General features: G+C 34.7%; 1 protein-coding gene across 1 annotated transcript in view; it reads left to right on the forward strand.

Moving 5' to 3' along the window:
* The window catches only part of LOC107196993 (mucin-5B-like), a 31141-nt gene that overhangs the window by 8205 nt on the left and 9195 nt on the right, over positions 1 to 13741 (forward strand). Inside the window, exons 10-22 of the mRNA XM_049475060.1 lie at positions 1479 to 1596; positions 1697 to 1835; positions 1971 to 2060; positions 4326 to 4392; positions 4546 to 4680; positions 6213 to 6377; positions 6500 to 6594; positions 6690 to 6816; positions 8577 to 8829; positions 10106 to 10161; positions 10246 to 10346; positions 13156 to 13307; positions 13500 to 13638. Coding sequence (XP_049331017.1) covers positions 1479 to 1596; positions 1697 to 1835; positions 1971 to 2060; positions 4326 to 4392; positions 4546 to 4680; positions 6213 to 6377; positions 6500 to 6594; positions 6690 to 6816; positions 8577 to 8829; positions 10106 to 10161; positions 10246 to 10346; positions 13156 to 13307; positions 13500 to 13638 — 1637 coding nt within the window. The remainder of the gene's footprint in view (positions 1 to 1478; positions 1597 to 1696; positions 1836 to 1970; positions 2061 to 4325; positions 4393 to 4545; positions 4681 to 6212; positions 6378 to 6499; positions 6595 to 6689; positions 6817 to 8576; positions 8830 to 10105; positions 10162 to 10245; positions 10347 to 13155; positions 13308 to 13499; positions 13639 to 13741) is intronic.

Raw genomic sequence — 13741 nt, forward strand, 5'->3', positions numbered from 1 at the left:
CCAGACTATGAAAGAACATATAAGGAATCATGTAGTAACTTAAAAGTGAAACAAACCAAAATACTCACATTTAGGTGGCTCTTATCTGGGGTGTTTTTAACTTGCGGTTTTTAAAGCTGGTAACTCTGATGATCTCTTCCTTTATTTGGGCGGTCCTGATGATCATGAAGTTTCTGCAGTTTTACAGTTCTTGAAATGTTTCAGATTTACTGATTTTCATTTCTTAAAGTTATTTTTTCTTTACTTATTTGAGTAGTTCCTGCCATAATATGGATTAGAACATTACTCAAATAGGGCTATTCACTGTATATCAACTCTACCTCTTTACAACAACTGATGCTCTCAAACACATTAAGAATAATTAACTCTTGAAAAAGAGTGCCTAAGCTATGTCTATGCAAGAGGTGCCTACATTAAGTAATTTAAAATACAACATATTTTGGTTTGTTAAAGTCTTTTTGTTTACTAAAAAAAATCATGTTTTTATTATAGTTGACTTAATATTAATTTACAATGCCGAACATTTTTACAGTTATGAAAAAAACCTTCATTTAAGGTGTGTCCAGACATTTGACTAGCTCACTCTGATAACTACAGCTGTACAACCAAACAGGGGTGGGTTTCTCAAAAATGCATGATGTGAGAGAAGAATGAGCAAGTTCTGCAAGTCTTTCCCAAAGTGCTTCGCAAAGCAAAAATTAACGAGTAATAGAATCTATCTATTTTTTGTTTACTACATAATTTCATATGTGTCCATTAATTGTTTTAATGTCTTTAATATTAATCTACAATGTAGAATATTGTATATAGTTGTGTGCATCAGCAGTTACAGAATGCATGGTTTTGGTGATTTTTAACGATGACAAAAATGGGAATCTCTGGTGTTTAAGGTGCTGAACTTTAAGCAGAATTCACTTAAAATGTTTTTTCAGAATATCGACTGGGTCAGGTAACTAATTCATTTGTGAGCAAATACACATAATACTTTAGTTACATAAGGGTTTGGGAAACACTCTTTAATCAACAATCAATCTTAAGTATGACTTAAGATGCTTTAAACTCTATATCATTATTCAGTGTCTTAATTTTCTATTCCACATTTTTAGGATTTAAAAAAAAACATTTCATAGTAAATAAAATAAGACAATATTACCTCACAATATACAATGCAGAGCAGGTTAGTTAAAAATAAAGGCTGTATACAGTATACAGGATGGGACAGTTGGTGCTATGTTTTGCCATTTTAAGTCATGATGATGTGGTTATGTTTTACAATGGTGTTGCTCAAAGTTCAATTAACAAAGCAAATTTCGTATGAGAAAAGACCCAGGGCCTGCCCTGTGTATGTATGCATGAACAGTAAAACTGTTTTTGTATTGTTTTTATTCTAATATTTAATGGTATTAATTGCTACCTATAGTTATTGATTTGGACATTTTAACCCTTTACCCTTGTACATTAATAAATTATCATTATAGGAACTGTGTTTAATGACATTGAGAAAAATGGCTGCGTCTCAGTTAAAAAGTGTCCCTGCACCCACAATGGAAATATTTATCAGGCAGGAGAATCGTATACCAGGACTTGTCAAAAATGGTAAATATAAACAAACAGATACAAAATTCTATTATATATTAATATATACATATATAAAATGTTGCATCGTTTTTAACATCTCTATGTTATTGTGTGTTAGTAAGTGCACTAATGGACGGTGGAATTGTGTGAAGCTGGACTGTCTAGGCACCTGCTCTTTGCTGGGAGGATCTCATATCACCACATACGACGGCAAAGCCTACACCTTCCACGGAAACTGCTATTATATTCTTTCCAAGGTCATTAAAAATTTTCTCTGTACTGTTATTCTGAATGCTGAAACAATACACACTTGACTTGTTAAGTCACCTGAGTAAATTTAAATGCAAGTAGTTGCTGTCACTGTGGGAACGAATGTGTCTTTTTTTCAACAGGACAAAGAACAGACAGTCTCAGGGAGCCTGGCGCAGTGTGGTACTCAGACATGTCTGACTGAAGTACAACTGTCGATCCAAGGAACCACAGTAAGCACTTTAAAATTTTTAAGTGATGCATAATCTTTCACAAAACTGGTATGAGTAGAGAGAAGCTACCTAAATGCAAAAGTAAAATTTGTAAATAAAAAACATAAATAAAAACTACTTAGAACACTGAAAAAATAGCATTTGTTACCTGTCCCCATTCTCTAATTATAAACTTTACCATGAAATATATTTATTAAGATTATTTTTGTTATGTGTGTTTTTTGTTATTTATTTTGTTATTGTTGTGTGACTCCAAATCCCATCTATGCTTTAAAATATTTTTTTCATAATAAATCCATAATAATTAAGATAAAATACATTTTTCACTCAGTCCTGTTACCTTAAAACATTACCCCATATAAAACATTCTACAAGTCACATCTACAACAGGAAGTTACATCAGTTGGGATCAGTTGCGCAAGCGTGAAACATCTGGCCGTGAGTTTGTTTGAACTATAATGAACGATAATGAAAAAAATAAATAAATCGCTTCTCTGGCGAACTGTAGTTTGCACTCCTCCCCTGTCTCTCTCGCGCTCGGCGTGACTTTAGTTTCCGCCCGTTCTCACATTTCCACCTGTTCTTAGGCTCCAGATCTCCTTATAAGGACTTTTTTCCCGGCTCTATCCCAATTCACTAGCCGGGGCAGCGGTAGTGTAAATGGGGTTTGATCCTGAGTGAGGAGCGGTGTATTTATTTATTTATTTATTTATTTTTTTTCTTCCTGGGTTTGTCTTTACTTTCAAACGTTTTATACACAAATTGTTCAATTATGAGCTAGCTAGATAGATGTTTAGCTTTTCACAAACACACTGTCACAGGCTCACACTGTGAACGACATGAGTGACAAGCTATGTGGTGAATGAGGTGAGTGACTGAGTGATTACTTGGGGCCCCAGGGATCAGGGGGCCCCCTGCTTGAAAAACTTAAAAATGGGCCTTGAAAGTGTTTGAAAAGTGCTTGAATTTTACCTTGTAAAAGGTGTATGAATCCTGAATATTGCATTTTGCTATACAAAAGAAATGATCAAGGACCCTGGAAAAAACATTGCTTAGGGCCCCAGAACTTCCAAATCTGCCTCTGGGCACACGCAGTCTATTTACAGTGTGTTTGTGGAGCGGTATGGGTGTGCTCTGACTGTGAGACTGCACTGTGAGTGTTGTGGGCTCTTCAGTAACTGAAGAGCACGTGTGTTCATCTCAGCATCTCCAAAAGTAGCTAGATTTGTGTGAAAAAGTTGCTAAGTTGGCAATACTGGCTAATAGACACAGCAATCAGGCTCGCAAGGTTGGAGCAGACAAATAAGAGGAGAGAGGTGTGGCTAAATAAAAGCATTTGTTTTAATAAAAAATGCTGATGTTCTAGAATGACATTAACTTGTGGAAAACAGAGCACAGTGCCATGGTGTCAAACATTTTTTGTTACTTTGTAGTCTTGCTTTTCTTTCCCTATTTGTATTAATGTCAAATATGAGATTCTTACAATACCTAAATTATTAGCTAGAATATTTTATCTTGGTTTAGGGAGTATATTGTGCGTACAAGCAGTGTTGTGCCAGTTCACAGCTTTTCTGAACTAGTTCAAGTTCAATTCATACATGCTCAAAATGAACAGTTCACGTTCAAAGTTCACAATTTTAATTCTGCACTAGTTCAAAATTCAGTTAATTTTACTTTTTTCGTGAGATATTCAAATAAATATATATATATTTTTACCCTACAAGCTAGAAATCACTACACGTTCTTTGAAACTGCTCATTGTAAACATTTGCTCATGACACTGCAATTGTTTCTTACCAAATGATAAAAATGTTCATAAGGAGAATCGGTGTCTGTCTCTGTGCCATCACTTCCATTTTTTTTAAATTGTAGCGCTTTCTCTCACTCCTGTCATTGGTCTCTCTCTCGCGCTCTCTATCTCTCTCTCGCCCTCGCGCTCTCTCTCTCTCTCTCTCTCTCTCTCTCTCGCCCTCCGCGCTCTCTTGCCAACGTTCATTTACAGTGATGTCTGCCGTTCATACTGTGAACTAATTCACGTTCAAGTTCTTTATTAAAAATGTGTTGCGTTCAGTTCAACGTTCACGAAAAAATTAGGTTGTTCAATGAATGCGTTCTTTTGAACTCGTGTACGCACAACACTGCATACAAGGGATATATTTTTAGCATTATCAATAACTGTCATACTACCACAGCCTACCACATACTACCAAATGCTAAGTGTGAGCTTATTCTTCCACTTAACAAACATTAATCTCCCATACACAGGTTACTTTCTCCAACACAAAAGCTGTACGTATGAATGAACAAGAAACTATGCTTCCAGTTTTTATTGGTGAGTTTTCACAATTTTCATACATAAAAAAAGTTTATAAGTTATGATCTACCTTATGTCAGCATATTTCAATACTAAATTACTAAAAAAAAAAAACTATGAACATGCTAATGTTTTTTTCTTTGATGTGTTTTTTTCTCACCTTCGAAACAGATGGACTGACAATCTTCAGGCCTTCAACATTCTTCATCATTGCCCAGACTCCAAGCTTTCAGCTGACGATCCAAATGGTTCCCATCATGCAAGTGTACATTTTAGTCAGTCCTGAAAAAAATGGAACATTAAATGGTAAGTGTACCCATTCATATTTTTCATTCTCATGTAATAAAACCTTTTAATTTTAACACAAATGTTGTATTAATCATTTCAAAACTACAGAAATAAATTCACATAATCCTTCCAATATCCTCCAAATGTAACTGGACAAAATAATGTAATTATAAATATTTTATTATTATAATACAGTCAATGCTTCTGTAGTAGGTTTTGAATTTTTATTTACAGTTTGACAGAAATTGGTAAGATATATCTTTGGTGAAGTATATCAGCAGCATGAGGTATGACTCTGCCCATCTCCATAGGTTTCAATAGCAAAACAGACCATTTTCAATCCAGATTTTTAAAAAAATCATTTTTTAGTCTTTTGATCAACTGTGTTTAATTCCAACAGTTGAGTCTCCATGTACTTATACTCTCCTCCAGAAGTTTTGGAACAGTGACGTCAATCCCTTTATTTCTACTCTAGACTGAGAACATTTGGGTTTGACATTAAGGGCCCTATTTTAGCAATCTATAGGTGAGCAGTCAACCACACACCTTGCAGCTTTGATTTAGGGCGTGTCAGTGTGTCTTTGATATCGTAACGAAGGGAAAAGTCTGAAACATGTAAAAAGCATGTACTAAATCTCTTAATTAACAATAGTGTGTTTTGGGTGTAACATGAAATAAAACAATTAGCGTGTCACTTGCCATTCCATTCTTATGAGCCAGTTGTGCTCTGACTTTGGCAGATTGGTATTTTATGGCACAGTGCTTCTGCGCTTCTCAGCAAAGAAAACTGACCTGAGTGTTTGCACTGTAAAGGCACACCAGCAGGTACATTTACAGGAACAGCAGTGTTGTTTTATTTTGTATTTTGTTTATTGTTGATATAAAAGTTGGGTTTGTGCACTGCTACATGTGCTTGTGTGTGTATATTGTGTGGGGATGTACGCACATTTAACACATGCAGTGGACCTGCATTGCCAAGATAGACATTTGACTGATGACTGTTGTGTAGGCCTTTTTCAGTTAGTGGTGCACCTGTGTTTTCCATGGCCAAGATAGCAATGCACCAGAAATTTGTAGGTGATATATTTGTGGATATATTTGTAAACTATTAAACAACACAGGTGTTAAGGTGTGAAAATAGACTGTTCGTGGAGTTTAAGGTAACAATGTGCGTTGTGACGTGCCTTGCAGAGGGTGCAACATAGTGACCTAAAATACAAATATGAGACAAAATATCAACAATTTAGCTTTTATTCCCAGGTGTTCACATCTGGATCCAATGCACATCTTCATTTTTCTTCTGAGCAAAATATTGAAACAGATAAACTAATTTAATAAATTGATGTGAATAAGACTTAGGGCCCTATTTTACACCCTATCTTACACTCTTAAATCTGGAGATTAACTAGATCCAGATTGTGATACTGTACCTTCACTCTTGCCCTCTGGGTTTTTTTACTAATGTTAATAACAATTGTTCTAGGGTCTTGCTGAAAGCTGAGTCCACATTTCAGGCACACTTTTGACATGACTTTCAATCACTCCCTCAGGTCTGTGTGGAAACTTTAATGATATCCAGGCAGATGATTTTACAACAGAATCCGGACAGAAAGAAGGCACGGCCACCACTTTTGCCAACATATGGAAGGCTAGGTCTGACTGTCCAGATGTTGATAACCTTCCTCAATACCCTTGTAATATGAACATGGAAAAAGGTACAAACTTAACTTTATTTGCACAACTTAAAAAAGTAACACACATGATAGTACTGTTAAAAGCAACAAATACACACAACTGACATTAATTTATTATTCTAACAATTATTTTGTAATTTCAGAGAAATATGCCAAAGTATGGTGTGACATTATCACTGACACAGACGGAGTCTTTTCCCCCTGCCATGCTGAAGTCAACCCAAACAATTACAAAGATGTAAGTTTTGATCCATGAACTACGCCAACACTGCTTACTCACATGGCGAAGTTCTAATAAAGCATTTTGTTTAAACTTGCTCTTTTTTTCCGTAGAGATGTGTTTATGATACATGTCAATGTGCCAATAGTGAGGAGTGCATGTGTGCAGCTCTGTCATCCTATGCACATGTATGTGCTGCTAAAGGTGTTCTGCTTGATGGTTGGAGAAACAACACCTGTGGTAAGATTCAAATTTCTGAATCGAAAAAAATTTACAAGAGATCCACCACCATGATTTTATTATTTGCTCATTGCCCTTTCTAAAAGTATTAGGATTGTGATCCAATTGGTTCCAATTATGAAAGTGTACATTATAGCCAGCTCTGAAAACTAAACGGAAAGCTGACAAATAAATTTAAGTATATAATATAATATATATATATTTATATATATATTTTTTCCTTTGATAATCATGTGACTAGACATGTGACGTCACTTGATACTTAGGGGGCCATTTTATGCTTTGCCTCCATTTTGTTTCATGCCCTGAAAAAGGCCAAGATGGCCGCAATGCGTCGACCTCAAAGTTTTTAAATTTACTTGCCATGACACATTAAAGGCTTTTTAATCATTTTTCCCCAGCAAAGTGCCTTTGACTTATATTTTTTTATACTTAAATTTTTGCCCGGCTTTAAAAAAGCACCTGTTGGAGAGATTCAAAGTTCTAATACTCTTAGTAGTGCTTCAGCCTTTCTAAATCTTTTTCTAAATAACAAATTTAATTTGGTTGTTTTATGTAATTCTATGTATGTATAAAAAAATATGTACATGGTTACAATCATTGGTAATATTTCTAACTGTCTGTGCTAGAAAAACCTGTTATCAAGTGGCTTGACTATTGGTTAAAAAAACCTTGCTAAAAAGTAAAAAATCATGAAAGCTAAGACACAAAAGATCCTGTGATCCTGTCACTTATGGTCCTTTATTGGTTAGAAAATGCTAATATTATGGTTTTAATTTAAAAATGTAATTAAAAGAGAAAATACATTTTTACTGTGACAGAATTTATAATTCAGAAAACTCTACTTTCATGTATAATCAGGTGTGATTTAGAGGTGATTGGCGCTAAATGGTAACATTTTTCAGTTTTTCAGTTCCCTGCTTTAATAACACACCAAATTTAACTTGTCATACAGATATGGAGCTTTTCATGACTTCAGTAAGTTGTTTTGGTCCAAATGTTTGTCCAACAGGACCAAATAAGATCTACTGTGAATGACTTAATCAGTACAGAATGGTAAAACATTTATGGATATCTGTTATTAGTTTAAGCAAGATTACTATTATTTCACTATTTAGTTGTGTAACAGACATAGTTAAACTTGCTGTGTTTCTTTGGAGGTTTATTAAGATCACTATTTTGCTGTAGATAAAATCTTATTTTATATTCAAGTATTTTTTAATTTGTTCAGTGGTTCTTCAGTGGATCACAAACATTTACATTTTTACTGTGACAGAATTTAGAATTCAGAAAACTCTACTTTCATGTATAATCAGGTGTGATTCAGAGACAGCTGATTAAGTGATCTGACTACTTGATTTATGTGTATGTGTATGTGTACAAATTAATATTTTACAGTGTTTTTATAGGCAAACACAAATGCAAAATGCTGACAAAAATAGATTCATGATTCCCTTAATTTATTACATATTTGCCACTGTCAAAAAAAAAATCAATAATTTCATACATTTGACTTTTTGTATATTTTTGTATATTGCCATAAATATGTTTAGCTTTAGCTTTCTTTGTACTGACACAACCATAAATGAAAATTGTAACATCTACAGTATTTGGACACAGCATGTAATTCATAGGCAAGGTTAGTGCATTCGATTAAAATAATAATAGAAAACAAAATTTACCACATGATACAGTCTCCTTATTGCTATAAAAATGCTATAAAAGACATTGCTATAAATTTTTGGCCTTATGTTGTGCAGGCAAGTTCTCCAAATGTGAAGGCAACATGCAGTACTCTTACAGCCAGACTAGCTGTGGGTCCACTTGCCGCTCCCTCAGTGGAATAGACTATACATGTAAGGTGAAACACACACCAGTGGATGGTTGTGGCTGTGCTGAGGGCACCTACCTCAATGACAAGGACGAGTGCGTGTCTGACTCCAGCTGCCCCTGTTACTACAACAATCAGGTTATGGTCCCCTCTGAGGTCATCACCGTGAATGGCGCTAAATGGTAACATTTTTCAGTTTTTCAGTTCCCTGCTTAAATAACACACCAAATTTAACTTGTCATACAGATATGGAGCTTTTCATGACTTCAGTAAGTTGTGTTGGTCCAAATGTTTGTGCAACAGGACCAAATAAGATCTACTGTGAATGACTTAATCAGTACGGAATGGTAAAACATTTATGGATATCTGTTATTAGTTTAAGCAAGATTACTATTATTTCACTATTTAGTTGTGTAACAGACATAGTTAAACTTGCTGTGTTTCTTTGGAGGTTTATTAAGATCACTATTTTGCTGTAGATAAAATCTTATTTTATATTCAAGTATTTTTTAATTTGTTTGATTCTTGGATCACAAACTGCCCTTTCTGGGCTTCAAACTATGGAGTCAAAAAAGGGTCATAAAGATTTTGAGTTTGTAAAACAGAAGTCACAAATGTACTGAAACTTGTAACTGCGTTTAAACAACTGCATGCACGAAAATCCAAATCCACAAATTAACTGGAATGTGCAAACTTGAAACAGAACGTAATATTAATAATAATTCAAATGTACGAATGTGAAATTTTTTTTAAAATTATATATAAATATATATTTTTTTATTTGTAAATCCAATCTCTTGAATGTTTGAATCAGTACTGCTCAAATGGCTTAAGCTGGGTCAGACCAAAAATCACATGGAATTTGTGAGGTTGTAAATGTGACAGTGGGCGTTTTTCACTGTGGAGCTAAAAATCCTCTCATTCATCTTCTCTGCTGCGGGTGCGAAGCTCTAGCTGCAGTTGCGAATTTTGACCCTGTTTTGACGCCTGATTGATGAACCAATAGGAAAGCTTTATCCGGACCAATCAGATTACGGGGTTTGTTTAACCAATCAGAACAATGGGTGGGTCTCTGCAGCTCAGAGTAACTCTGCTTGACCTGTCGCCCATCTCTCGCTGAAACATTTTAAAAAACTGTGCACTGATTATACAATCTCAAACTCAATCATAGTGATTTTGGACATTGACTCATATGCAATATTGCCAGTGCTTAAACTCAGCAAAGTTCCTTAATATCTGATGATCCATCCCGATTGTGTTATGAGTTACTACAGAACGTATAATCCTTAATGGTCCTTTAATATTTCCTTTGCAAACAACACGCTGCGTGTGAAAATGGTAGTGCATGTAGAATTGTATTGTTGAAAATTAAATGTTGTGTAAAATTCTTCTTGAAGGAATAACAACAGAACAGTGTTAGAATGTGTTCAGATCATTAAACATGTTACCTTTCCACAGCACCTGCACTCACGGCAAACTAGAGTGTATTGGTAAACAGCAGGTTGAGCAAATTGGTGAGCACTGATTTCCCACTCATCTATAGTAGAATTTGATTAATTGACTGTGTATTTTGATGCATGTTCATTTTCTTGTAACAGACTGCAAAGCTCCTATGTACTACTTCAACTGCTCAGATGCTGACCCTGGAGCAAAAGGCATAGAATGCCAGAAAAGCTGCCAGACCCAGTCACCCTACTGTGTAAGTCACTCAGGAAATGATAGTGAATATGTGCATAGATTTAAAAATACTGCACACGAATGTATAAGATAGCACATATGAGTATTTTTTTATCCTAAACCTTACATGTTATCCTAACCTTAGTATATGTTAAGGAAGGCACACAGTCTGTACAAAGAAAGCATATCAACATATCAAAATAGTACGAGCACCTTCTTGCTACTACACTCACTGTAACAGGACTGGCATACAGCATTTGGTTTTACTTATCTTCAGAAAACACTATACAGAACAGGGGTGCATTTCCCAGAATTTCTTTGTAGGCTCCGCTTCTGTGCTGGAAAGACACCACCAGTTAAAAACTGAAGCACTAATTTACATACATTTTCTCATTATTACACCATATTATTATTTTCAAACCTTTTTACATTTTGGTGCTTTGTAGTATTAATTCCATAACATGGTTAGGCTAAAATATAACCTAATATAATAAACGTGTTGAGTCAATAATCAACCAAAATGACCATATGTGCCATTCTGGTGTTTAACCAGGGATTAAAATATAATAATATCATAGATGAAAAGATTACACTACATACAGTGGTATGAAAAAGTTTGGGCACCCCTGAAAATGTTCATGATTTTCCTTCATAAATGATTGGTTGTATGGAACAGCAACTTTAGTTAAATATATTATATAGCATAAGAACACAATATATTTTTAAACCAAATTAAGCAGGTGCATAAATTTGGATTTACCTGTGTTTTTAGGTCAAGGGTCAATGAGCTTACCAAACAAATGTTGTGTTTTAATAATTGGTGCTAAAGGTATTCAGTTAAACAAAAGGGTGCCCAAATTTATTCACCAGCCTAATTTTGTTGCACACTTTCTGTAAATCTTTTAAACTTCATTTCACTTTGTTCACTGTGTTCGTGAGCTATATTTAACTGAAATTGCTGATCTGGTGCCCAATTTTTATCATAGCACTGTACATTAATGTTACGGTTGGGGTAGGTGTGGGATCCAAGTGCAGAGCAGATTGAATATATAATGAATATATATATTTATATATATTTATATACTTATAAGGATATCGTTCTGTTTTGTATTATTTAGTTCTAGTTATGGATTGTGATAATAATTTTAAATGTGTTGTGCTTAAGTGAATGTTTCTCGAAGGAGACTGGAGAATGGGTGGGAAAAAATCCCCCACAAGAGGTGTGGAAAAAAAGGCGGGAAACAGAACAAAGGAAATGCCACAAAATGGCTTGTACCAACAAAAGACAGCTTTAAACTTCAAATAAACCAATCTAAAACACAACCAAACTTAAAACTGGCTGAGCACCGCTCAATCCTCTCTTTATGCTCTCTTTCAAGCTATTTTCTTTTCTTTTATTTTCTTTCTGTGCGGCTTTCTTTTCAGATCTCTTTCCTTCTTTTGAGACCACCTTTTTCTTTTCTTTTCTTATTTTGTGTGGCTTTCTTTTGAGATCACCTTTTCTTTTATTTTCCTTTTGTGATGCTTGCTTTTCAGATTACTCACCTTTTTTGAGATCACCTTTTCTTTTATTTTATTCTCTTTTCTTTTTCTTTTCTTATACCCTCTAGTACTGGTCACCCCTCAGTGAAGGTGCAACAGTGAGGTCTGGTTTGACTGAGGTTTAAATAGGGTAGTGCACATGTGCAGCTGGTTGACACTACTCAACGCTGGGGATTCTGGGAGTTGGAGATTTGGGATCCCACTTTACCATTTCCTCCCCTATGTCTACCAGTCCCCCTGCTGGCAGCCCGCGGTGCAGCACTGCCCATCACAATTAATGCTTAAAACTGAGCTAATGACCTTCAAAGAGTCACAAAACCACACAACTCAATCTATTTTACTTTTGTTGGCGTTGGGTGTAGTTTATGTGATGTGAAGACTTTTTCTAAAAATAAATTCTTTATATAAATGTGCTTATTCTGAGTGCAGATCCAGTGCATCTGCACATTTTTAAAGGAACTGCAGAAAAAGATGTTTGTAAGCCATCATGTGTGGGTCAGAATTATCTTAGGTTAAAAGAACAAGTTTAGGAACTATGTAATTATGAAGATTTTCAGGAAATTCTCATAATGTTAAGAATGTTCTTATGTATGAGGTTACTAATTTCTTAGTCTTAACGTTTTGGGAAATGCACCCCAGAGTAGTAATAAACAGTGCTCTGAAGGAACAGTATATTCTTCATACCTCTGGAAAATGATAGGCATGATAGGCATACTCAAATCTCTCTTCACAGACACTGTTAAAAAAGGAAATATCAGAAAAGGAAAATGACTGAGAAAAGACATTTTTTCAAATTACATGTCAGCACAAGATGTTTGCATACATTTGCATATCTCTATACAATTTTACTTTTTTCAATTCAATTTTAAAGGACAGTGTGACAATATCAAAGTCCAAAACTTTAGTCTAATGCAAATATATAGTTAATTACCTACTAGCATGACCTCCCATATGAAAAAAATATAGACAGTGTGTATTCAAAAAGTTTATTTTTTATCAAATATATTTTTTCAAAGTATTTTTAAACATATGTTTGGAATATATAAATGAATTAATCATTATTATTGCTGATATTTTACCATTAATCTAACTTATTATACAATTGATCTAAATTATGATTCTAATCAAAAATTAATTACGTATCAACACGGTCTTCTTACCAATGTGCCTTTCGATTTTACTTTCTAGATTGTGTTATGGTTATTGAATTAGGGTTTAGTGATGCTGTACAAATACTTTTGTAACCCGTTTCATGTTACATTAACCCCCTTTATCTTTGTTGGCCACAGATAAGTACACCGTGTCAATCAGGGTGTATGTGTCCAAATGGTCAACTGGTTAATAGGCATGGAACATGTGTGACAGAAGATCTCTGCGAGTGTTTTCACAATGGATTATATTACCAGCCTTATGAAACGATTCAAGAAAACTGCAACACATGGTGAGCAAAGCTAATGTGGTGCCACTGATGTGCTACTACAGATGCTAATGCAAAACTATATTTCTTAGTAAATGTTAAGTACACTTTTCTGTTGTGATAAAACTGTACTGCTATCTGCTGAAACTTGCTGTCCGGTCATTACTAACTCCTTTTTCTGTTTTCCTTTGTGGAATGTTCAAATGAATATTTCAGCACTTGCAAAAAGGGCAACTTTATTTGCACAACTAAAAAATGTCCTGCCACATGCACGATCTTTGGTGAAGGTCATTACAAGACCTTTGATGGTACAAGATATGATTTCAATGGAGACTGTGAATACCTGTTGGCCCAGGTATGTTACATGCTATATACATGCTAACACCACTTATGTAGAAAAGTGTGTTTTTATGTAATAAAGATGTAAAGATAAAGATAAAAACATGGAAAATTCTTAC

This window comes from Astyanax mexicanus, chromosome 2 (genome assembly GCF_023375975.1).
Source record: "Astyanax mexicanus isolate ESR-SI-001 chromosome 2, AstMex3_surface, whole genome shotgun sequence".
Taxonomy (NCBI): Eukaryota; Metazoa; Chordata; class Actinopteri; order Characiformes; family Acestrorhamphidae; genus Astyanax; species Astyanax mexicanus.